This window comes from Tauraco erythrolophus, chromosome 5 (genome assembly GCF_009769465.1).
Source record: "Tauraco erythrolophus isolate bTauEry1 chromosome 5, bTauEry1.pri, whole genome shotgun sequence".
Lineage (NCBI taxonomy): Eukaryota > Metazoa > Chordata > Aves > Musophagiformes > Musophagidae > Tauraco > Tauraco erythrolophus.
Window position 1 is genome coordinate 82479206 of NC_141469.1, and position 25732 is coordinate 82504937.

Consider the following 25732-nt stretch of genomic DNA (forward strand, 5'->3'; position numbering starts at 1 on the left):
GTTTTGTGTACAGCTATTCCTCTGACATGTTCTGCTCTGTGGTTACCCTCTAAACAGCTGCTGGCTTAGCTTGTGGTCATGTATCAAGTGCCAGCAAGCTCGGAGTACTTCTAGGACTTGAAATTGGTTTGGCCTACAGCCAGTCAGGAACAGACTTGATCCATGCGACAGCAGATTGTCAGGAAGTACTCTGTCAAAAGGACAACTACGTTCATCTACATGCAGTATACTGAACCTTTTTTCGCTGTGGCCAAGTGTCTTGGCCCCTACTTTTATACCCAAGCAAAGTGTTTGAGCCAAACAATCGTTTACCAGTATCCAAGACAACTTATAAGTAGAACGTGGCCACCCGTTTGCTGTGTGCTCACAAGGCCCAATCTATCTGTAGACCGGCTACAATCCAGCCCCTGACTCCAAGGTTGCTGCGCTTCTGAATTCTTCTTGAACTTCATCCTGCATCGTTCCAGGGAGTATACTCTAATGAAGAATGGAAGATAACTTAGAGAAGTCCTGGTTCCTAATATCATGTTGGACTGTTACTTAGGTGAATAGAGATTTTTTCCGTGCTGTGTTGTCTTGAAAAAGGAATCAGTGGAAAACACGAGCTTCTGTTCACCTTCTTTGAACAAGTGTATGCACACCCACTCGTTGCTTCATGTTAACAGCCTCTACCACAGCGTTTGCCGTGAAAGTGATTGCTGGACTTAAGACCAAAAACCACTCTACATTCCTACCAGCCTGTTTTCATACCAGAGTATTTGGCTGAATTAATTTCCATTTTTAAGTTTCCAGATCGTATAGCTCTGAATAAAGGTCCTTGGCTTTTTGTGCAGGATGGAGGATTGTAACCATCTCGGTATGACCATTGCCAAAAAAAACCCTCTCAAACTGCTTTTTCTTGTGAAAGCTGTTCTCAAGTCTTTATAATTTCATATGTGCATCTTCAACTGCATCCTAAAAAAAAAAAAGCTTTTGGTATGCTGGAAGTGTCCTTCAGAGCAGGGCAGAACTTCTGACTGACCCAGTAATCTTTGGTAAAGATCTCTCTCCTCTGTCAGGAAGTAAGAATTGCCTGTGTCTTATTGCCAGACCATAGCTAACTCATTTGATCTCAACCACACAAACTTCATATTCTCTCTGACTTCGTGTTTTCAGGAGCCCATGTTTCTGTCTGCGAGTTAGTTATCTCATAGTTAGATCTGGGAGAAACAAGCCCTTTGGTGATTCCACTCTTAGGATCAAAGAGTTGTCCAAACTGAGTACAAGTCAGTTGCCACAGTCAATGGCAATTGGGGGGATCCCCTCTGGACTGTGCAGCTTGCTGCAAATGCAGCAATCCATGGAGTTAACAGAAGTGTCTTAATTACATGGCCTGTGATCTGTATGGCTTGCCGGTACATGGCTTGCCGGTACAATCACACTTTTCTAGAGCCTTACTGGACATACTGGAATATTTAGATACCCAGAGATGGTCTGCATGAAAGACAAGGGTCTGCAGCTGTCGTGTGTTCTATACTTGTGTATATCAGGAAATCTGCACTTAAAAAAAAATTTCTCAGGGAACTTTTCTTGTGGAATGCTGTGAGCTTCAGAAACAGAACTTGGTGGCTTAATTTCTACATAGGGAGTGAGAAGTGTCATTGCAAATCCCAGCTATCTCACTGGTTCCACAAAACAAGTAAGTAGATGTCCAAAAAAAATTATTTTGTTATCTGAGAACTTTCCAGTTGTGCTTATTTTGGGTGCAAAATCAGAAAGCCTTAAGCATTTTTCTCTGTATCAAGGACTGCAGTAAATATCATTCTCCAAAGTGGTGCACGCAAAACTGAAAAAGTGAACTTATTTGCTTAAGGAGCTACCATTTCTGAGCATCTACTTGGAGAGATACAGTACCTCATCCACCTCAATGCCGAGTGCCAGCACAGTGCAGCCAGGAGGAGCGGGACTGAAGAGGACCTGACATCTACATGGTGATGTAGATGTCAGGTGATGTGAATTAACATCTTCACTCAAGGCAGAATGGGGTGTATCTAACTATACAATCATGCATGACACAGGAGTGTACTTTAGATGTAAATTTAATAAAACCTGTTAAAAATTTGCCTTCTGTTTCATGTACTTGTTAATTTCCTGCATTATGGTAAGGGACTTCTCTGTTTAGAACATGCCATGCTGATCCTATTCCGTGTGTTTATATAGTGGCTTTCATGTAGTCTTAAACATCTGGTTTTATTGGCTTGTTGGAAGAGCATACCTGGAAGAAGAGCAGAACTGTTAGAAGAGCAAAATGTCCAAATTTGTGTGCAGGCAAATGGGTCTCATGGTAGCCACTAGAGGGTGAATGGTATTGTGTGTGCAAGAGCCTTGAGCTCTTGGCTAATAGCGGTGCTCTGTTCCAGCTCAGCAGAGAGGATGTAGTGTTACAAAACTTTGACAAAATAATCAAGATTTAATCAAGTAGAAAAGTTGGACAGAAAACTGAAAAGTAAGATGTACAAGTTAAGATTGTTAAGTTTAATAAGTAACTACAGAGACCTCACTAGGAAATCACTGGATCTTTCTATGTATTGTTTTAACCCAAGGAACCATGGATACCTCATCACCCAGCTACTGCATTTTTCTATATTTTGTTTTAAGAAGTTAAAGAGACCATCACGGACATGACTTATGTTGCTTGGAAACCCCTTGCCCCTTCCCATCTTAATTTGAATAATCAAGGATTCTAATTAGTAAAATTAAATAGAATAACCAATGATTGTTATAAGAATATTGATAAGGTAATATAGCTAGTAAAACCAATCACTTTAAAGGTCAAAATTAAGAGCGAGAATAATACGCAATTTTATGTAAAAGAACTTGTGTAACAGTGACTCAGCAAAATGAGTGTATAAAAACCTATGGATTTTGATGCCAGGGTGGCATCCGCTTGGACGGAGCTATCCCCTGTGTCCCCCAGCGCTGGAATAAAGACGTGCCTGTTTATCCACTTTGTGTAGATGAATTTTTTTCCTGGCTGCTAACAGTTTTTCTGGTAACAAGAGGACAAGTCCATGTTGCCTTGAAGACACAGAGATGCTACACGACTGTCTTGCAAAGTGTGAAGAGACTACAGAAAGTACTAGTAGACTAGTACTAGTAGACTACTACTTCTTTCCTCCGGGGTGATCTTATTGTAGCTTTCCAGTACTTAAAGGGGGCCTACAGGAAAGCTGGAGAGGGACTTTTTACAAGGGTGTGTAGTGATAGGACAAGGGGCAATGGCTTTAAACTGAAAGAGGGGAGATTTAGGTTAGATATAAGAAAGAAATTTTTCACTCAGAGAGGGCAGTGAGGCACTGGAACAGGTTGCTCAGAGAAGTTGTGGCTGCCCCATCCCTGGAAGTGTTGAAGGCCAGGTTGGATGAGGCTTTGGGCAACCTGGTGTAGTGGAGGGTTTCCCTGCCCATGGCAGGGGGGTTGGAACTAGATGATCTTTGAGGTCCCTTCTAACCCAAACCATTCTATGATTCCCACCAGAAAGTTGGCATCAAATGCTCCCTTTTACGTATGTTAAGTATTAAGCACAGAGTGCTACGGCTGTGAGCAAGGGGCTGAGCAGGTTTTGCCTGCTTCTCTCCCACTCCATAGCCAGACCTTTGTCCTGTGGAAAAGTAGACTGGAAAGGCACCTTGTCAGGTACTGTTGGCATCATAGGTCTATTTTCTCAGCTCGTCAACCTTCTTGCAAACAAGATAGCAAAGAGCAGCAGGAATTTTGAGAATCTGGTAGGATGGGAGGTTTGCAGTGGCATACAGCTGCTGTTACTTTAACCTCCCATTTTGACAACTCCTAATGATTCTTGTAGATAAAAGGTTTCTTCTTGTCCCTTTACCATCAGGGTGGGAAACTTGGTACAAATTGCACCATATTCTGAGCTAGAAGAGCAAGCTCTTGATGCACAAAACTTGCTGGAGTTCATTGACCCTGGTCTGTAACGCCTAGCAGCTGAAGAAATGGTCTTGGAATTTGAGATTACCTGAGGGTAGAAAGGAGTGCAGTGGCTTTATTGCAATTTTACAGGACATGCCAGGTTGACTATGGATGCGAAGGTGGCTGTTTGTTTGAAAGAACAGTAGCCTTTTTGTCACATTTTACTGGGTCAAGTGCAATAAAAGGAGTCAGAGACAGACTTCTTGAAGGACATCATTTTAACAAATCTGATTTTTTTTTTTTTATGGCTTAGGGAAAAGTGCTTTTTGCTGAGGTTCTGACAGAGCGCATGCTGTGTATGTGACACTTAATTAAAGCATTTATGAGCATTCAGTAGCTGGTAACTGTGCCATGACCCAAGGATATGTTCAGCTGGTGTGGTTGCATCTGGCTGGGGGAGCCATGTGGGTGGAGCTTCTGTCAAAGGGTTTGAAGCGAAGAACTGAACAGAAGAGTAACTCTCATGTTCTTCTGTACGTCTGGTTGAACCAGGATCCTTCTATAAAACAAAGCTGTCAATATTTCAGCTTGCTTGGGGTCTGATCCGTTATTGCTGCAAAGAAAACTTTTCAAAACTCATCTGGTTAGAATAGTTCAGAAACAAATATAACATGGTGGTTAATCTGCTTTATCTTGGGGTAAAGTTTTATTTTTAACTGAACCTGTTCTTAAATGACACTTTCTTTGAAGAACATTTTGTTCGCCATTCATTGCTGGTGGCTTTTTCTCAGGTGCAAGTAAATTGTTTCCATAAAGAGAAAAGGCTCTTGGGAATTTGTTATCCAAAAATGCAATTATTTTCTTTTACATAAGCTTGAATAGGTTCAAGGAATACATGGCATGTGTCTGATTCACTCGGATAGCTACTGAATTCCTCCCTCCCTCCGCTAAACCTGAAAGGTTGTGCTTGCTGTGTGATGTTTGTCCCCTCAGCTCCTGATGCTTCCTAGCGTCCATAGCCTATCTTAACCACAAATTGTTCTTCGTAAGTCAATACAGACAGTCAGCTGCCTGCAATTGTCACACGTCTCTGACCTTCCCTGCAATTGTCACACGTCTCTGACCTTCCCCAGACTCCTGGGATCACCTGCAGTTGTGACCCAGACAGTCTGGCACAGCTCTCCAGGCCAGGGGAGATGACCTGCATACTGAGGGAAGCTGTTACTGATGTCATTCCTTCCCCAGTGGACAGACCAGATGGAGGGACTGTGCTAGGAAATAATGTCTTCCATGCCAGAGGGTGGTGAGAACATAAGAAAACTTTTCTACTGTAAGTGTGGTTGAACATTGTTACAGGTTGTCAGGAGAGGTTATGGAGTCTCCATCCTTGGAAACATGCAAAACCCAATTGGACACGATCCTGAGCACCCTGGTCCAGCTGCCCTTGTTTTGAGCAGGGATGTTGGGCTAGGCCATCTCGAGTTCTCTTCCCACCTCAGCTGACCTGTGATTCTGTTCTCCTGAAGTGCTTGGCAGCTTCAGGGAAAGACACATGGTCATGGTTAAGTGGTGGGTACTGTCACGGATGAACTGCCTGCCCCTCAACTGTTTCTGTGACAGGTAAATGCACGGGTAGACAACCTAAAGAAGACTGACACCAGGTCGTCTTCATGCTTGACCCTTAGATGCATTACCCAGAGCTGTTGTCCCTAGCTTGTCTGGCACTGTTACCATTGATTGAGTAATCAATGAAAATAGCAGGGCACAGAAGAGAAAACAATCCATTCCGTGCCACCTAGGTAAAGAGCAGGTTACCCAAGAGTCAGGTCAGCCAGAAGGTCTCACAGGGGGGCAGCAAACCATGTGGGACCCTTGTTTGGTACTGAGCAGTCCTGCCTGAAGGATGCTGCATTTTTCTGTCAAAGTGGCAGAAGCTCCAGAAATGGGGCTGAAAGGACAGCCAGAGTTGGAATGGCTGCTGGATGGAGGTCTTGGGCTTGATTTTCATCATGTCTGGTCTGTGAAGCCTTGCAGGCTAATGCAGTGTATGATAAATCAGGCGATTGCTCACAAAAATCACATTTAGGATCTTGCATGCTGCCGCAGAGCAAACTGAAACAGATAACAGCTGTGGAAGAAAGCATCTCAAAGAGCCAGACTCCGTTTGGCTTCCACTGGGCAAGTTAGCTGCTAACAAACAGTATGAAATCAAATCCAAGCAGACTGTTTTCTGGGGACATAGAGATGCAGGAAGTCTTCTTTGAATGTGTTGTCTTCTGCAGACATCTGTGTTAGTGCTCCCAGTAAGTCTCTCCAGCACTTCTGATGTGTGAAACAATGCTGCTGTTCTTTTAATTTGAGCTGTGCCTGTACCGGATTTATTTTTATGTTAATGTGCCTGATGCCTTTGTAGGCTTAGACCAGTTTGTATCAAGATCTCTTGCCTCTTTGGAGATGCTGTGCATCTTGACTGGGAGCAGAGGATTTGTGCAGTGGATGTAGTGTGTGGCTTGCTAGCCTGATTGCTAGACAACATCTGGAAGAAAATGTGGGCTGTCCTGTTCCACTGTAGCAAGCAGCAGCTCTGGCTGAGCAGCTGCAGAGGACAGGGACATGTGTGCTGCCTTTTTGCCTCGAATGAGGCAACGGGCTACGAATTCTTTTTTAATGACTCTGGCAGTGGGGGACTTCTGTTGTCAAAGGGTGTTGCTCAGTATTCTGGGCTGGCCCATCTGGCTGCAACTCAGACGGGTGTAGCAGTTTCTGTTATAAGGGCCTGGAAAGAGGGATTAATTGGGAACTGAGCAGGGCAGGATCTGGCATACTTCAGAGCTTGAGGCCATTGCTCCAGCATCCGAGAGCCTCCGCACGCGCAGTATCTCAAAGCTGCATAGGTGTGTTATAAAATCTGGCCCCGAGTGACTTTTCAAGGCTTGAGATGAAGAACCTGGCTTCTCTCCTCGCCCTGAAATTGGCTCTGGAGAATCATTCTATCCTTTAGTGGATTTTCTGGTTTTGTTTTTCTACTTGTCAGTTATTAAAAGCCACGGCTGGGAATTTCATGTGGCAAAGGAAAGCATGGGGTAATAAACTGATGACCTTTTTTTGTCAAAACGGCAGTTATGTAGCATGTCCACAGCTGAAGTTAAAAAAGTATAAAGAAATGCAGCTCATTTAGAGCTTCCCCTGAATTTTGAAGGCCAAACGCAAGATGCCTTTGTGTTTTTTCAGGAGGGAGAGGCCTGAAGCCATAACTGAACTGTCAAGGTGTGCTGATGGAAAATGAGTGGACTTGTCCTAGGGAAGGATTTCATCCCAGTGTTGTACCAGTTTGGTCTTATCAGATGCTCACAGAATCACAGCGTAATTTAGATTGGGAGGATGTACAGAGGTCATCTCATCAAGTGCCCTGCTCAACGTTCAGGTTGTTGAAGGCCATGCTGTTTAACAGCACCTCTGTCAGTTCTGTTAAATATCGCTGGCAAGAACATTGACTTCTCAGTTTAAAAGTAATGACTGACTGCTGTCTTTTGTCTAAAATTCATGGCCCAGGTTGGGAAACCGGTCGGCAATTATGTAAGCATCTTTACTTGTAAATTCCAAAGATGCTATTGCTATGGGGCTGGCCAATGGTCTTCTCCAAAAGGTGTTCTTCATCTCTCCAGCCAGGGGACCTATGTAAGTATGCAAAGATAAACCAAGGTAGGCTGTTATTACCATTCTTGGGCAAGCAGTCCGTCTGACCGGCTGGGCTGACTTTGCAGGGTTAAATGGAGAGAATGGTCATTACATCTTTTTACGCTTTCATTCACAAAATCCTGTGTACCCACATTCTCGGATTTCCACCCCACGCTTTGGTAGCTAGTTTCTGTACTGCTTGCCTGGTATCAACCAAAAAGGTCAGTAACTGCCTTGGCTTACTGGATAACCCCGTGATACCAAGCACTTTGCAACTCACTAATTTATTGCGAGGAAAATTGTTCCTTAATGAGTGTCTTTTCTTGGCATGTCTGTACCATTGTTCCTGGGGGACAGGTATGTGTAAATTGATTTTGCATAATCTGAGACAGGCAAGTGTATTTCCTTATTTGCCACTGTTGCCCAGGACAGTTAATTTTAATGGTTAATTAATCTGAAAACAAAAACGACCTACTTCAATTTTTATTAGACAGATCACCAAAAAGTTCTTGATTGTAAGGAAATCAAATTGCATTTTTGGAATATCTCTGTTGCTCATGCTCTGGAGTAACAACAGGATCAGTTCTAGTGTGCCCTGAAAGTTACCAAAAGTTCATTCATCTGTTGTCCAAGACGCACCCTCTAGCACTACCACCCAAGATCCTTTGCCAACCTGATATTCTTCTAATGAAACTCTTCATCTCCACGAAATGTTGTTGCAGAGCTCAAGATCTCAGGTAAGTTTTATCTCAGACTCTAGCTGTTTCCTAAAACCTACTTCTGCTGGAATATGTTTTTTACCTGACCCAGGTGGGTAGAGCTGGCCTTTGAGCTTCTGGGTACATCAGGGAAATTCTGTGTGTTTTACAGGGTAAACACTTCAAGGGCCACCTTTTCCCAGTGTGCTTGGCCTGGATACTCGAGCACCCTGATTATTAGTCTCTGAATATTAATGAAGAAATTAATGTTAGTAACCCACTAATAATGCTGCCAACTTTCGTCCCTGAGCAGACCACTCTGCACAGCCTCAGCCCGACCCTTCTGGGCAGAAATTGTTATGTGCTTCTGCGTGTTACATCCCAAACTTAACTGAGCTTTTTCTATTCTAGGAGTGTGTTTTGTAAGGATGACAGGTTTTGTGATTACAATATTTTAAAAAAAAAAAAAAAAAAGAAAAATGAAACCCAGGAATTCTAAGATGTTTTCTTGACTTATGGATTGAATTGATTTGTAATTGATCTTCAGCCCTTCGTTGAGTGCTGGAGTTTCTGTGGGAGTGTGTGTGTTTCTGGGTGGAGCAGGGATTTCCATTGTGCAGAAAATTTTTTTCAGTTTTATTAATCTTGAAAAAGAAAATAATGAGGCTAGAGTGGGAAGGGAAGGCCCAGGACCAGGAAGGATGTTAGTACTTAGTTAGTCAGTCAGTAAAGCACTGCATAAGGTAGGTAACTGCAGCAATGGCCTTTCTACAGGGAGCTAGGAGGAGCCAAAAAAAAAAGCAATTGATTTGATCAAAGCAAAGGAAGAATTCAATGTTGGAGAAATAGAAGATGCTGTGCAGCAATACTCAGCGTTTCCCACTGTCCTAAAAATGGGCTGTCCAGACACTTACTTCTATAATTGCACTGAAGTGTCTGTGAATGGGCATCTTGGGGGAAAGATGGAAAAGGACTAGGTATGATTATGTGCAGTTTTCCTCTTGCTGTTTTTTTTTTTTTTTACCCTCTGTTGCTGAGGTTCTTCCTGGAAGATAGTAAGTGTTCCCATAAAAAAAGACTGTGAAATCTTGAAACTTCATTGGAAAACCAAATACTTGAGACTTTTGGGCAGAAATCCAAGTGCATCAAAGGCTAGAAACCAGAATTTTGGTTTCTGGTAATTTTCCGTTTTGGTTTGGGATTTTTAGGTGCAAGCACAGAATTTCTCACTAGAGAATATCCATTCTTCCCCTTTCCAGCTGGGTCTGAAGCATCATGTTTGTGCTAGGAGAAGGGAATTCCAAGGAGATTGGTGGCCCTTTTCACAGAGTAAGCGTTTTCCACAGGCGGGGTTATGCCAACCATTAAATGACTAACGTGTAATTAGGAGGCTGGATACTTATAGTAGTCATGTCCCTGATGCCAAGGGAGTCCAGGACAGCTGTGGAGAAGTAAGCACCGAGGGAGGTCAGGCTTGACTGACCAATCCATTTATGTCTGTATTTGTTTTTGTGTTCCACCTCTGGGTTGGCTATCTCAGGAGGCAAGTGACTTAGCGTTGCGGACAGCGTGGTGCATCTCCCGTGCGGGTTTTACAGTGAGTGTACAGTAGAAGGTGCTGCCGCTCAGGAGAAGGCCTCCTGTAGGGATACAAGTTGGACAGAAAGGGAGTGCTGGAAAAGGGAAATCTCACGCACTTCCTGCTCTGCTGTGGTGAAGAACAAGTCTTCTTGCCTGGGCCGGTTTATCTGCTCTGTCCATCTCTGTCTGGGGAGCTCTTTGATGCGGAGCTGATCTGAAGGTTAGAGTCTCCTTATCAACTCCATGCTTACCTCTGTTTGTTTTTATTCTGAAGTTTGCTCCCTAATTTTGCAATAACCCACAGGGTGCTGGGTGTTGCGCCAGCCGTGCCTCAATGAAGGATCTTCATTCAACACCTTTCCCTTCCCGTCACACCAGTCAACACAGCTCCTGCGTTTTCCAGCAGCATTCGCTACGCAGTCCAGACTTCAGTCGAGCCTTGGTTGGTGGTCAGAAAGGCTACCAGACCTACCGGGACCTACCATGGGATCTTCAAAAGTAGGTGGTGTGTTTTCACTAGGAAAGTCTGATTTGGAGGTGTAATGGTGGTAAAGGATACTGTCTATGGGAGAGCTTTAGGACTTCAAGGACATATATTGATCCAGAAAAGAAATCTCTTTGTTCTCTTGCCTGATGTTGGACCTCATTGCTCTATCTCTGCTCCTTTCATCCTTCTAGATCTAGGGTACGTCATGGATCCGTCTGAAACGTACAGCCTGAAAAGGGACAATAGACAGGGAAAGCTGAACAATAAGTTGCAGGCTGAAAGGGAGATTTTGGAGGTTGTGGTCTGGATGAAAAGAGTAACATATGGCTGGAGTGAGAAATGCAGAGGGAAATCCTTCCCTAGCATGGCCAGGAGCACAAAGATTTGCTTTCTGTTTAGAAAGATGATGTGATGGCTTAGGTTGATGCTTACCTTTCCTCCCTGTGATTGCCTTATCCTGCCCCAGCAGGCTTTTATTTCAGCAGTGCAGAATCCAGGATTTTGGGGTCAAAATCAAATGTTAATTACATGGTTTTGGGAAACCATGGGTTTTGGTTAGGTCTAGTTGCAATATTATTTCTCCCAAACCTTGCAAAGGTCACAGTTAAATCAGTGACGACAGCACAACTACATAGGGAGAACACCATAGATTTTCATTCCAGTTCTGACCCCAATACTTTTAAGGAAGAAGCCGTGATTTCTAGGGAGTAACAACAAGGTGTCATGTATCTGAGAGTATTTTGTGCAGTTAGAGATGCTGAATATCCTTGGTTTGTTTTTCTATAATAATATTTAAGACAGTGATGGAAAGTTCAGAGTAATTTTACAAAAATAAGTCTCCTAGCTGTGACACTATATGACACTCTCTTGGGTCAGAGCAGGGATCTGGTCATAAATGTACAGCGAGCCTGGAATTTGTCATTTCTGTTTAATGCTCTGGCTCCTGGATTCATGTGGCAATGGGAGATGTTCAGTCTCCTTTGAGGTTGTTTTTGGTTATTGCCTCAGTGATTGATGAAGCTTAAAAGTATGACCTCAGAAACAAAATCCCAAAGAATCTGAAATGTTAGTTTGGGATTTTTTTAGCACCTTAATGATTTGACTGGCTGGCTGAATTTTTGTGTGTGTTTGCTAAAGACTATGATATTAGTCTCCTCTCTGGCATTGCTTTGGGCAAATGGCTGTGGATGATTGCAAGATATTACTTACTTTTCAATCCTCAGTATTTTTAAAAATTGGAGTTGGTTTTTTTTAATAATTACTGGACATGCTGCAATAGCAACATTGTTTCTGGATCGACAAAACTTATTCTTTATGCCCACTGAAGTGTTTTTCTTGTTTTATGAAGACAATATCATTTTAGTCACTGCAGTGTTGACTTTGCCAGGAGAAGACTGAGTTCAGCTTTTGCTTCTGTGCTCCTTAGTGGTACCCTGCTTCAGCACCCAAAGATCCTCTGCCCTGTTTAATATCCATACCTTAAAAACTATGCTGCTCTGTCAGGTGAGGAAGAAATCCTCATCAGTTGTGAGTACCAGTTTGTGTGTGTGACATAAAGAGGGAAAATTAAGTGAGAGTTCTCTGCCTAGCAGAACTGAAAAGCCATTCCTTTTTCTAGTATAGATGTAAATCTAGTTGCCATGTCTTGTTGATACCAACAGTGGCGTAAATAATTTAATAACAGTGTGCTGGAGGGTAGTTAAACAACATCTGGGTCCAGTTTGGTTGCCTCCTAGTTAGGAAAGGAATAGTTGTTTAGGTTATTATAAAATCTAAAGTATGTAAGAAGAAATCTGTGTTGAATAATTAAATATTTACACATTTGCAAAGGGATGGAGACTGCCTGGTCTTAATCAAAGACCTTGTGTAGTCTGTTAAATGTCCAGAGTTCTTTGCTAGGCAGGGATGTAGATCTAAGCATGGAGCTGTAAGCATTGCTGGTTGAGCTCATCATGCTGAGCCTAGTCTCTTAAAGACCGATGTTGATGCTTCAGCAGTGGCTTTATCCAGTTCCAAAATGCCTCTTTTCACAGCATTTCAAGATAATTTGGAACGTGTGCTCCATAAAATCCTTCAGGAAGCAAAGCTGCTAAGGAAAACTGGGTGGAGTAGACAGCCTTGCTGGTCTTATCCCTCCTCTGTTGTGCTGTGTCTTGCAGTCTGGGAAGCAAACGCAGTGTCCTACCCGCCACTTCCTTGTGAACATCTTGTGCCCGGGCAGGATGAGGTACAGGGTAGCTGATAGCCTAAAAGTGAATATGTAGGTGGAAATGCAGTGCCACTTGCACCAATTTGTCATGCAGTAGGTGGGCAAAATGAGTGTAAATTACAGACTGCTGAGGTGTAGCAGGAAATGGATACCAGCCCTGGTGCAAGAACACTCATGTCCCATTGGCATTAGTGGGAGTTAACCTCGATTATTGCAGGAGGCAGATGCGGTTCCTGCATGGTACCAAACCGAAACCAGGGACCTTTATTCTGAATGAAGTCGAGCTAACACAAAGCTTGGGATGGCTTAATTTGACGTGCTTCTGACACAGGACAATCTGAAAACTTCATGCGATCCGTGGACAGATTTGGTGACAACAGGAGGACAAATTTCATACACGACTGAACGTGGGAATTGTTCAGTTTTTCTGCCACTGGAGAATTGCCTGGGGTTTCAGAGTCTCAGCTGAACCTCTTGTCCAAGGAGCCTTCTCTAATTTCAGCAGCATTTCTCCCATGAAGACATTTGTCCATCTCTCTGCAGTGAAAATACATTGCTAGATTACAGCACTCACTGTTTATCCAGTCTAGCAATTGTTCATTATACATAAAGTATAAAATACGGAAAAACTTATTACTCAGCCAGCAGGGTAAGCTTGCAAACTACAGGAAAAGCTGGATACTTTGGGTGAGATTCTGAGTGGATGTAAGATGTCACGGACGCACCCAAAGTATCACGAAGGCAGAAGGGCTGTGGTGTGTTGTATCAGCCTTGCAGAACTCCTCAGGAGTGATGTAAGTATAGTCGTTTTACAGTGGCATTTCATATACCAGTGAACAGATTTATTTCAGCACCCAGATTAAAACATCATCACTATCCTATTATGTGTGTATTCATATATTACAATGATTGCTAAGACTGATACAGTGGTTTTTATCTTTTTTTTTTTTTTTATCCTCGAAGCGCCTTAACAAGAGAGAAGTACCGCACGTACTCCAAAATTGTGGAGAAAATTTGTCTGCCTAAGCGTGCCTCTGTTGTAGGACTGAAAACAAAGAACACTTAATAGCCCACAAGAGATCATCTCCAGGTGACTGGTTTGGGTTTGGCTGGTAGGCTGGCCTGTCAGCACCTTTCCTGGGCAGGCACTGTCCGTGCATGCGTGCGTTTCTCCTGGTGCATGCTGACTTAGCTAGACACTGGCTCTGATGCCAAGCTTGCTGCAGGTGATGGAGGGGTTCCCACAGGTGTCAGAGCGTGCTTTCTGCCCTGGTGAGGAAGACCTTTGAGAGTTTTTCCTCTGAAGCAGGCAGTTTGGCTCGTAGAAGGCAGTTTTAATTCCGCTCCCTGGCAAGAAGTGAGTCTAAATTCCGACAGATGAAAGACATTCTTATTTTGTAAACTAACAGTTTCAGGCTGCGGCGAGGCAAGTGCATGCATGGTTTATTTAATGCAATATTTATTCTACGTTTATTGAATGACACCCTTAAGAAAACCCAGCACATTAAGATATTAGGTAAGATTTTTAATTTTTCTTTGAGACTGACTTTTTTCCTCCCCGATACTCCTATATTGCTAAAAGTCAACAGACATAATTAGCTGTGTCCTCCTTATGTTTGCCTTGTAAAGTGCGTAAGGGGAGGTATTCCTCTGGCTCTGTGTTTATTGGTGTGAGCTTCTTGTTGAAGAAAGGTTTCCTGGGGGGCTTCTTTCTGCTCATGATGGGGGTGAATCCAAGTACAGATGTAGGGCTCCAAATCACCTACCACCACGACTCAGGAAAGGTCTCAGTGGGTATTTCTAGGAAAATGCCAGCTGAATGCCAGTTGAAAAAGCCAAGACACTGTTAGGAATTATTAGGAAATGGAAGGGACAACCAAGTAAAATTGTTATGTCAGCGTGGGCAATTTTATATCAGTTTTTGTAGTTTTTCTTTGCCTGAAAATATTTCACTGCTCTTCCTAATTGAACAAATCTTCATCTGGGACTTGGCAGTCATCTTCTGAGAGATGAAATCCAGTCCTTGACTGCAGTGTATTTAAGATTCCTGCATGGGCATGATTGTCCAAGGAAAAGCAGAGTCTCTGGAGCAGAAGGGAGGACCGGGTAGGCTGCAGGCAGAAGGGACGCTGACAGAAAGCCCACGAAGGTCAGTGGGAGGCTTTCAGCTGGTATTTGGTTCAGGCTTAAAATCTCCACCTCTACTCTGGAAGATTTCAGTGACCTTCTTAGCTGGAGTGTTTTTCATCCTGCTGTGCATTTCGAAGTTACGCTCCCTGTTCCCTCTCTGTTGAGCAGATGGTTCCCAAGGAGTTAGCAGGGACTTCTTGAATCTTGGGCAAATAAACTTCCACTGTTGAACCTCTATCAGCCTTTTGCAGAGTATTCAAGGTCTGTTGGGTCAGCATGTGGATCGAAGCTGTTTCAGTTCTGGCATAGTTACTTCTCTTGTGTGTATTGAAACCCTGTAAGTACCGTCCAGCTTTACACTATGGGACATGTTGTCAGATCAAATAGTTGATCTTTGAGGAATGAACCTCAGGAGACAGAGAAAAGCAGCAACAAAGCTCAAAGTTAATGGGAACGAAAGAGTGTCAGCTCAGCAATCTTTGTGGTTTTGTCTCACAGATATCTTTGAAAACCTGGGTTTGAAATCTTGCTGGTGTGCTCAGTCTGCACTTCTATTCAGATGGGGAAGTATCCGGATGGTACAGCCTAACCAAGGACGTTTTATTCAAAATACCTTGTATTTTTGAAATCAATTTTTGTTTTTAAAACAAATCAGGAGCAGAGAGTAAACCTTAACAGTTGTTTCATGTTGTTATTTAAAAGGAAGAGGGAAAGTTTATTCAGGAAAAAAAGGAGGGGAAAAAAGACATCCTGGGTCCCAAAACAGCCCCCTCCCTCCTCATTAAGTGACTTTCTAAGAACTATTTATCAAACAGCTTCTTATCTGAGGAAATTCAGTTTAGAGGCTGATGCTGAGTCCCCTCTGCACCTCTTATGCCCTCAAACAGGTTTCATGCATTAAGTGAAAGTCACGTGTGTGAGTAAAATTACACATGTGAGTAACTGTTGTGGGCTGGGGTTCCCGTTTGCTAAATAACATGAAACTTGAAAGGGAAGAAATAAAGAATAAGAGTTAAAGAATGTTATACTATGTACAAAAGAATGCTGAAAAGGTTTCAAATTACATAGTAGTCAACATTTAACTGTGTCCCAGCTGTGTTACTTCTTGTCTGAACCCCTCTTTCACTGGTATGACAAGCAGGGATTTCTTCATGCTCACCTGCTGCAGTGTAGAGGAGGCATTCTGTCTTTCAAACGTGCTTCTCAAATCCAGGATTTTGGTTTGGGGCTATGCCAGGATCGTTATAGGTGGAAGACCATCTGAGTGTTTTTGCTTCCATACAGCTTAATCAAGAGAACTGCTTTTTAAATGAGAGTATCTACAAGAATGAACGTGAGTAGGTTATGTTAAGTTAAATGTGATTATTTTTTTTTGTTTGGTTTGTTGACTTTTCTTGTAACTTAGTCTCACTTCAAACATAGTTGAAACGTTTGCAAAGCATATAAACCAGGCTGGATTACTAGCTGGAATGGCAGAAAAAAAACCCAAACAAACCAACAAACCCACATGACAAATTAAAGCTGAACTTGCGACTGACTTTATGGATACACCTAACAGCTACTATTTAGAAATATTCTTCTTAATGAGGTAGAGTCCTGACTATTTATACCTGCATATTTTTAATTTCATTTCTCCAGTTACAGTTTTAAGGCAACTTTCATGCAGTAGTCTCAGAAATGACTTTGGAGCTGCTCATCTCCATACTCTTATCACGACTGTTTAACGTCTGGATTTTAATTTTTTTTTGTGGGGTGTTTTCTGGGGTGGTTTTTTTTGTTTGTTTGTTTTTTGTTTTTTATTTGCTATGGATTCAGGGATGCATTTCGAAGCAAACCAGATGACATGAGAGGTTAATAGCTGCTTTAGAGGATAGCAAGAGCGAACCAAACACTAGCTAAGAGATCCAGGACAAGTCAGAACACATATGAGTGACAAATGAGTATTCTCATTTTCAGTTAATCAAATGTCATGATATTTAGCCTGAGTAAGCTGTTTTCCAAGCCGAAGTAATAAGGCTGTCATTGTAAGGCTTTACAATGAAATTAGAATGAAATATCAGAAGCTACTTAAATGCTTATGTGCATGTGCTTGCTGTCTCATTCCTGCAGGCAACTGCAGTGGTTGCTTGCAATTATTTTCGACTTATTTCAATGTATTTAAACTTATGGCTCATGAGGTATGTGTTTCAGAAGTGAGCTATATGTACTTGGTTATGAATGTGAGCACTCACTGAGATGCCTCATACCCTCAGGAGAGGATCCCTGCAGCCTGCTTTCCTCGGGGAGGCTGTACCTTAACCTGAAGGTGTGCACGTTTGGGTGAGCGAGGTAATTGGCTCTAGAATGAAGGACTCTGCCAAAAATTGTGGCTTCCTGTTCTGTATTTTGTAATGGCTGATAACATCATAGAAAAATGGCTTTAAGGATCTTTAGATGCCTTTGAGTTTATAGCCAAAGGTACAATTTGCTGTAAGTAACCTTTTTCAGGCAGTTTTTTGTCTGACTATAATACTGACCTACTGTCTGTTGACTTTACTTGAGTTAATTTGGATTAGCACCTGTGTAATTAAGAGTGTGGCAGAGAAAAGTACCTGGTGAGGCTTCCTACCTATGTTCCCCGGTCCTCTTTCACGTCCCTGCCCTTTCCTGTCATTCCATCACTTTAGCAAATACTGTTTAGAGCAGTGCTTGCCTTTTGCTTTTAGGTTTAGTCTGAGTAAAACACAGGCTGCCCTTCTGAAATCTCTTTTTTTTTGTCCAGCCTTGCTTTGCAGGCTGAAACGGACTGAGCAGCTTGGATATGTGTGGATATGTATTATACAAAGCATGGGCTGCTTTTTACCAATTTTATTACACAAAGCAGTTTTGGGAGCGAAGGTGCCAGTGTGTCTGTGATAACTGATTTGTCTAACCAATTGAAAGCTGCCTACATTGCTGTATGAAAGTTCACCTAGCTGAAAAATTAGTTCTGTTCTTGCAAATTTCCAGTCAGGAGTCACATAAGAAAGTGCTTAGTTGGACTCCTATTTAATTTGGCCCTAATAATAATAACAAAAAAAACCCCCAAACAACAAAACCCCCTCTGTGTTCCATGACTTCTAGCATATCCCAACATATATGTTAAAATAATCTTGAGTCATGGTTTCATTTTCAAGGGTGTTGGGTGAGAAGTCAACTAATACTGCTGGGAAGAATCAGCTGATGTTGAGGGAGAAAACTTTAGCTGTGTTTTTTGGGGAATTTAAATACAAAAGGATCTCTTATTAATCTTTTCCCTTTGTTCTTATTTCCTCCCCAGAATTCATCAGCCAGCCATCAAAATAAGACATCTTGAGCCCTGGAAAATTGCTTTAATTGTTATTGGAACAGCAGTGGCAGCAGTTATCACCATTGGTCTCCTAGTTTATTTTCTGGCATATGGTAAGTTTTACATAACACATGACTGTTCCTGTAATTAGTGCGTTTCTTTTGTGCTTGTTGTGCCACGCAACACTGGGATTTCATTTTTCACCAGCCTGTCTAAAGCTTATTTGGGTCTCTAGAGCTCTTTTTCCTTTCTCATTTAGCATCTTTGCAGATGTCTTAGGAACATTTCCTGCTGTGCAGGGTAGTTTAGGGCTGTAGCTTCTGTTGGCTTTCGCTTGCTTTCACTCCTTTCACATCTTCCTCATGATTGACTTCTGTGGTGAGATTCACACACAAGTCTTCTGGTCTCCCTTATGGGAGTGACACACAGAGCCTTCCGCTTGTCTCTACCTGTGGTGTTTCTCTGTTGCCTTGCCCTGGTCACCAGCAGCCAGGGCTTGGTGTTGAGTGGGCATACAGGCCAGGAAGGAAGGTAGCTGACCAGCAAGATGCAGCTTGTGATGCTGTGCAAGCCCAAAGCACTGTGGTTGGCCACAAATGTCACTGTTGGGGAAAATGGGCTTTTTTGTCACTGCTTGGCTTAGATCACTTAACTCAACTGAGTTCTCCTGGCCTCTAGCTTTTGGAAGCTGTATTTGAATGGATTCTTTATAGGTGAAGGCTCATCCACTTCTAGATATCTGGATATCAGTCAGCCCCAGGTGTTTCTCTGAAGTTTGTTCATCTTGGTGCTTTGAATATTGCCTGTTCCTCTTCTTTCCTTTACAGATCAGAAGCTGTTCTATTACAGCAGCAACATAAAAATCACCAACATCCGATACAATAATGAATTGTCCAGGCAGTCCTCAGGAAGGTTTAGAGACCTGAGCGAGAGGGTTGAGAGACTGGTAAGTTTGGACTGTTGTGACTTTCCATTATTAAGGACTGTGTGATAACACAAGAGCCGTTGATATGAACAGCTCTTAGGCCACAGGTGTCTGGTGTACCCTGAGCCCCCGTGGCTAGCAGACCTGGGAAATGGATAGCATGAGAGTCATGATCATTCCTGCAAGCCAGGCACTTGCCAGTCCGCTTGTTCTAGCACGTTACCTCTCCTTGTCCCTGCGGTGGTGCAGCACTGATTGATAATGCTTTCATCTTCCTCCTGCGTCGCCAATCGTTTGCGTGTGTCTTCTCTTTCCCTGCCCTGAGCCTGGCTTTGTGATTTATGCCCCACTATCTCCAAGGAAGGCATGCTTTTACACCCTCTGCTTTATGGGGTGGGGAACTCTACCTGTCAGGCTGTTGCTGTGTGTTGAGAAAACAATACACAGGCTCTTTTCCTGTGCCTTTGGTATGTTTCATTGGGAAACCCTCCTACAAATAGCAGAGGCTGCTGAGTCGCTCTCGGTCATACAGTAGCTATGGAAATAAATAGACACATTGCAATTTCCTTTCTTGTTTTCTCTTTGAGACACTTCCCCGCAGATGATAATTACAGAGTTCAGCTCTTTACAGCAATAAGCATGTGATTGTGCTTGTATCTTTTTGTGTTTCATTCAGCAGGGTCTGATGCATATCTCTAACCTCCTGTTTAGCAACCTTGCACTGATACTCAGTTAATAGGACAATCAATGCGTTGCTCCCCACTGGCATTTAATTTAGGGACGTGCCATTTGTCCACAACAGAATGCAAAGTGTGATGAACACTGTTCTAGAGAAGTAGGGTGCTATATAGGGATTTGGCAGCGCTGGCATCCCTCCCCAGCTCCACTGCTGAGAGCCTTGGAGATCTTAGTCAAGTTGTCCTCTTTTCTGTGCTTGTTTCCTTTCTGTCCTCTTTGCCTACCGGGGACCATATTGTATTTCCCAAGATCTGTTCCTGGTGCATATCTGTATGTATAGAGTCTTACATAAGCTGCATTTACTTAGGTGCTACCACTTTGCAGTTATTGGGTAACAGTTGTAGGCTTTTCACCTTGTGATTTAGGACCTTGGAGAGGGAATGTTCTCCCTGACCGAGAAGACAGTTGTGTATCGCCGCGGTGGGAGGAGGGCAAGGGCTGGGGAGAAGTCTGAGGAATAACACTTCATCGAGGAAAGTGATATCCCTTACTCCCACAGCACTCCCTCTTCATTTTTCATAAATGTGGCTCCTTTGGCAAATAAATACTTATTTTAGCTAAGAAGTTCTTTCAGACAGTGTCCAATGCAATCAGTTTTCCTGTAAGTAGGGGTATTAATTTAGATGTTTGAATGGAAGCCAATGCTTTAGAAATCCTGTCTCTTCTATGGGTGTTGGGCACTTCTGACAGTAGTGACAGTAAATACCAGTTCTGGTTGAGCAGCGAGACCCATTATTTCAGAGCATGTTAATTGTACCTGATAAGTAACACCGTAACAAACATACAGAGAACTGTGTTGTCTTTCCTTCATTCCAGTGACTTCTTAAGAGCTGTCCTTAATTCAGCCATTAACTTCTACTTTCCATCTCAAATTCGATGAGTTCATTCCTGTAATTTTAGGTCAGCTGATACAAATAGTCCCTGCCATAAACTTTGACTTTTTGTGATTTTTAACTCCAGGTGTTTCGTCTAACAAGGATGTATGAGATTGAGAATTGTCCATAAGTGTCCAATTGTCCACTTATTTAAAGTGCCTCCATATACTAATGAATAACAATATGTTCCTTGTAAGTCTGATTCTCTCCAAGCAAAACTCAGCTTGTGGTGATAAAAATCAAAGCAATTTTTCTAGAGACGGAAATATCCTCTTGACTTCTTGACAGACAGTTGTCTCAGAACATCTGTGGTTTTATTTTCAGGGTTTTCACACCATCTCTTTAATAGAGGAGGAGAGAGTTGAGGTTTTTTTTTATCACATTTCCTGGTTCGTCTGGATTTACCAAAATCTTTTGCAGTCTTTCCCTGCTGGTGTCAGGATTTTGGATGTCCAAGCCTTCCCGTCATCATAGTAGTAACAATACCTTAAGCTCATGTTGTGAAACAGTGAGTCAATGCAGATAAATGCAATGTCTTTCACAATACTTGGTGCAAAGTGAACAGAAGTGAATCATCTCTGATAATCAGAAGCATTCAAATTACCTGAGTTAGTGCAACTCCCTGTCGAGTGCTCCCTTCTCTGATCCCTCCCTGTTTAAGCCTCCTTCCTTTGTCCTCAGAACAACCCTGAAAGGAGCTCTTTTCAGAGTTGATGGTTCACCAGGAAAAATGGTTTTGCTTCCATAGAGAAGTCATCCCATGCCTCCTTTGGGACTGGCAGCACATGTCCTGATGTTTGCTTTTGGTTTCCAGAGTTGAGTAGTAACACCCATTGTGTGAACAACATTCCCGACTCTCTTATCTCATTGAAGGTGGGAGGGAATGCAGCGAGATCATGCCATAGAGCTGATGAAGCTGGTGCACCAGTCAACATCTCAGGGCTGACTGGAAAGTCTGGAAAATGTCTTGTGGGGTGGAGCTGGGGGGACTGAGGAACAGATGATGAAAGGTCTTTGCTCCTTGCCTGGCTTCCTGCAAGTGGCTGTAAGGGTTCCCTCTGAGCTCTCTTGAAAAAGCAGACCTGACTAAATGCCACTGTGGAAAGAGATGTTCCAGCTCACCAAAGCCTCCTCGTTTTTCTAGCTGGACTAGGTGTTTTTCCCTTGTCAAGCTAAAATGCAGTGTGCTAGACCATCCCCTCTTGCACTGGATAAAAAGGGCACAGTCACAGCTTTAATGGCTCATTCCCTAAGGAGCCTCTAATTTATAGTGGGTTCACTTGACACTTGGCTGATCTATGCAGCTTTTACCCACTGGGTTTTTTTTTTTCAACTCCTGCACCAGACTTGGATTATTTTTTTTTTCTTTTCCCACAAAATGTATTAATTCTTTCAGATTTCCCAAGAATTCCTTGAAGGCCCTAACTACCCTCTTATTAACAGCATCTCCAGGGAGATTTCCAAGGCCCTGCTCTAAGCTTTGCTTCTTCAGACCCTCTGGCACTTCAAAGCGTGGAGGGAGCTATGACAGCTAGTTTTACATAGACTTAGGTGACTGGGATTATCCCAGTTGCCTACTCTGGGCAGGAGCACTATCCGCCCTGTATACAGGAAGGAGAGTGAAAGGGCTTTGTGTCCAGTGTGGAAAGTCATCTTTGACCCCAAGGGAAGGAGGCATGGATTCAGGAGAGCTGGAAATGGGTACCTCATCAAGCCCATCTTAATGAGAATTGTTTCAGCTGAAGGCTGGGAAGTGTCTAGCTGTGAGAAAGTAGTGGATACCAAGCAACCACAGCATGTCACCCCTTCAGTACATGGCTGGTTGTCCAACAGTAATGGACAACAACCTTTATCTTGCCCACCAGTGACTTGCAAATGTACCTGTCTCCTCTTTTTACCACTAAAATAACTTTCTGACACTTTCTCCTAAACATTCTGGGCTTTCCCCTCTTTTGAGGACAGCGTATGCCACTATTCTGCTTTCCCAGGCACCTAGTATCTCCCTGTCTCCTTCTCCTCTGCCCGTAGCTGTTGCCAGTCCTGCTGACAGGCTGCTTCTCCCTGTCGGAGTCCATGGGTCTTTGTGGACTCTTGCATTAGACACTGTACCCTCCCCTGCTTCTGGGGCTGGGCCCTGTCCATTATCCCCTACTCTCTCCTGCTCCTATGTGATGGTACGCCAAGCCGTGGGTTGGGTGGATGGATGTTCCTCAGGTGTGAGTGTAGTGTGGCTCCCTCCTTGGCTAATTGCATGGCTGGGGGAGAGGCGGGTGTTTGTCTTCTCTGCATGAGTGCCCCGAGCCACAAAATGGACTGGCATGGATTTCCCCTGTCATCTCGTCACCTGCAAGGCCCCTGGGCTCTCCTCTGTCCTTCCACCATCTGTAAACCAACACAGAACTAACTGGCTGGGTCTGGGCAGAGTGGTTGGGGATTGTATTAAGAGGATACCTGGGTACTTCCCCTGGGAAACTAGTGCCTATCCCAATATTTCTATTGAAGTCATAGAATTTCATCAAGTAATTCTTGCCTCAGGACTCAGTATTGTGTGTCAGAACATCTCTTTTAGAAACAAACATCTTGCTTCAGTGACTTCAAGTGATGAGAGAATCTTCTGTGTCCTTAAGTACAGAGATTTGGGATAGTGTTTAATGAATACAGCTCTTGAAGTTTGTCCTGTCTGATAGAACTGAATTGGTGTGAGTTTAATTGAGAAGTAGTGTCTCTCCTGGGTATTGCAGAGGCACTTGTGATACCACAGGAAAATGCTGCAGAGTAGTTCTGATGACTGTGCCTGTCCTCGATCCACTTAAGGGCTCACTGGTGAGTCCCTGTACTGGAACTGGTAAGGAAGGACTCAGTTTTCTCCCTTGGGAGACGATAATTTTAGAGATTGTTAACACAGTCTCTAACTCAGCATAACTCAGTGGTTCTCCACAGCTCTGCACCATCCCTGCCGCTTTGTGGCTCACAAATAGGGCTTGTTAGCTGAATACAATGCCTCTGCTTAGCTGCCCACACCAGTGGGGTGCAATGGGAGCTCACTTTGTCCTCTGCATCCTCAGTGGTGCAGATTCTCAGCCGCTTCAGCACAATTCAGCTACAACCAAAGCACCCCGCAGTTCCCCAGCCCCTGGGCACTGATGTCTCTGCTGTGCAGACAGGGAACTGAGTTGGAGAAAGTTGAAAGGCCAGATCCATAAAGCCACTTCAGCACCTGAGAAGAGATCTCCAGAGATAGGAAAGAATTTTTCAAGTGCCTATGGGTAATGAGGAAAGGACTTACCTGGTTCCTTTGGCACACTTAGGTTTTATCCACCCTCATGACAGTACTTGAGTTTCTTTGTGTTTGTTCTCTCTTAACATCCATGTAGACACTTACCTTCCATGGAAAGCAGAGCTTTAACACCTGATAACCTTGTTTGATGGACGTGTTAGCCTTCAACAGGATGCTTGTAACTGAAAGATTCTTCTCTGGGCAACCTGTTCCAGTACCTCACCACCCTCAATGTAAAGAATTTCTTTCTTTAGGTTAGATATAAGAAAGAAATTCTTTACATTGAGGGTGCTGAGGTACTGGAACAGATTGCCCAGAGAAGTTGTGGATGCCCCAACCCTGGAAGTGTTCAAGGCCAGGTTGGATGAGGCTTTGGGCAACCTGGTGTAGTGAAGGGTTTCCCTGCCCATGGCAGGGGGGGTGGAACTAGCTGATCTTTGAGGTCCCTTCCAACCCTAACCATTCTATGATTCTATGATTCTAAAGATGCCCTGCTTTATACTCAAGTGATAAGCTTGCAGTCACCCCGATATCAGGAAGTACCTTGCATCATTTGAGTTGAGACTAGCTTACTGTCACATCTGCAGGGCCAACGCCTGAAGTACTGGATAAGGTTTCCATGTGAGCTGAACTCAAAGGAAGCCTAGCTGAAAAGATCGGCAGCAGTGAGCGAGTAGATGACACTACTGTTTTATAATGCTTGGCCGTTCTAGGGTCAGACGTGACCCAAGTCTTCCTGGGGAGCAGAAGTGTGTGTATTTGGGAGAGAGAGGGAGGTGAAATACAGATCACTTCAGAGCCAAGAGCCAGCTGCAAAGGTGGCTGGAGCTGTGCACGAGGTGCCTTTGTCACACCTTCCCTGCGGGTGCTAAGGTAGAGCTCAGAAGCGTGTGGCTTGCTCGATCAGCGCCTTACGGTCCTTGGGTCAGGAGGTTAATTCAGTAGGAGCAGATCCCTAAGGCAGCAGGGTTTTGAAACACTCCTAAAGACTATTTGCTCTGGGAGACCAGATGGGGAGGACTAATGTAGAGGTGATAACTGAACGTGACCCAAGAAAAGGGAGTGTGCTGAAGTTCAAGGGTGTCTAACAGGACTCTATCTTTTTTACAGCAAGTTGGAAAGTGCAAGTATCATGTGGCTTCATTTGCTGTATGTGTGCTGTTCCCCCCTACTCCCCATAAAACCCTTCTTCTCCCCTCTCAGCCCCTGAAACAAAAGAAAATTGAAGATAAATTGGACAGATCACAGAAAGAGAAATTATGGTAGCTGGAGCAGCCAAATCTTTCCAAGGACTTTTCAGAGTCTTGGAGCACCCGGACCAAACTGAGTAAGAATGTTGCTGGTCATAACAAGTTTCAAAAGAGATTTGGAAGTGTTTTCAGATACAGATCTCAAAATTTAAAACCTAAGACCTTAGTTAAACTCAAGCATTCCTAGGACCTGTATGTGGTCCCTCAAGCACTTACTTAGTACCAATATGAGGTGAAAAGAAAGGAATTTTCAATAAAAGTTTTTCTTATTCTTCACTGATGGCAATTTTATTTAGAAGTACATCTATAGTACAAAATCCAGAAAAAAGAAGTTTTTAAAATGAAGCTTTTTAGAGACTTTTTAATAACACTCTCCCTTTTTCTTGTTCTGCAAAATAATATTCTAAAATGGAAAAAAAAAATCTTTTTTCCCTGTAAAAAGATCTTTAAGATTAAGGAGCGTTTTCAGAAAAATAAAATCCTAAAATAAATTTAAACCATTTGACAACTCCTGCTTTAAAAGCTTTATATTAAGGGAATGGTTCTCACAAATAGGAAGCATTGTCCTTGGACGAGAGTGGTACAATAAGGGTGCCCTCTATGGGTGACTGGGGCTGGAAACAAAGCCAAAAGCATCTTTTCACAGTAATTCAGTCAACTGGGAAGCA

General features: G+C 43.2%; 1 protein-coding gene across 1 annotated transcript in view; it reads left to right on the forward strand.

Moving 5' to 3' along the window:
• Positions 1-9560: 9560 nt before the first annotated feature.
• LOC104380690 (transmembrane protease serine 11E-like) overlaps positions 9561-25732 on the forward strand; it is a 44596-nt gene continuing 28424 nt past the window's right edge. The window contains exons 1-4 of the mRNA XM_086611931.1: positions 9561-9614; positions 10171-10364; positions 17991-18112; positions 18827-18945. Coding sequence (XP_086468057.1) covers positions 9561-9614; positions 10171-10364; positions 17991-18112; positions 18827-18945 — 489 coding nt within the window. The remainder of the gene's footprint in view (positions 9615-10170; positions 10365-17990; positions 18113-18826; positions 18946-25732) is intronic.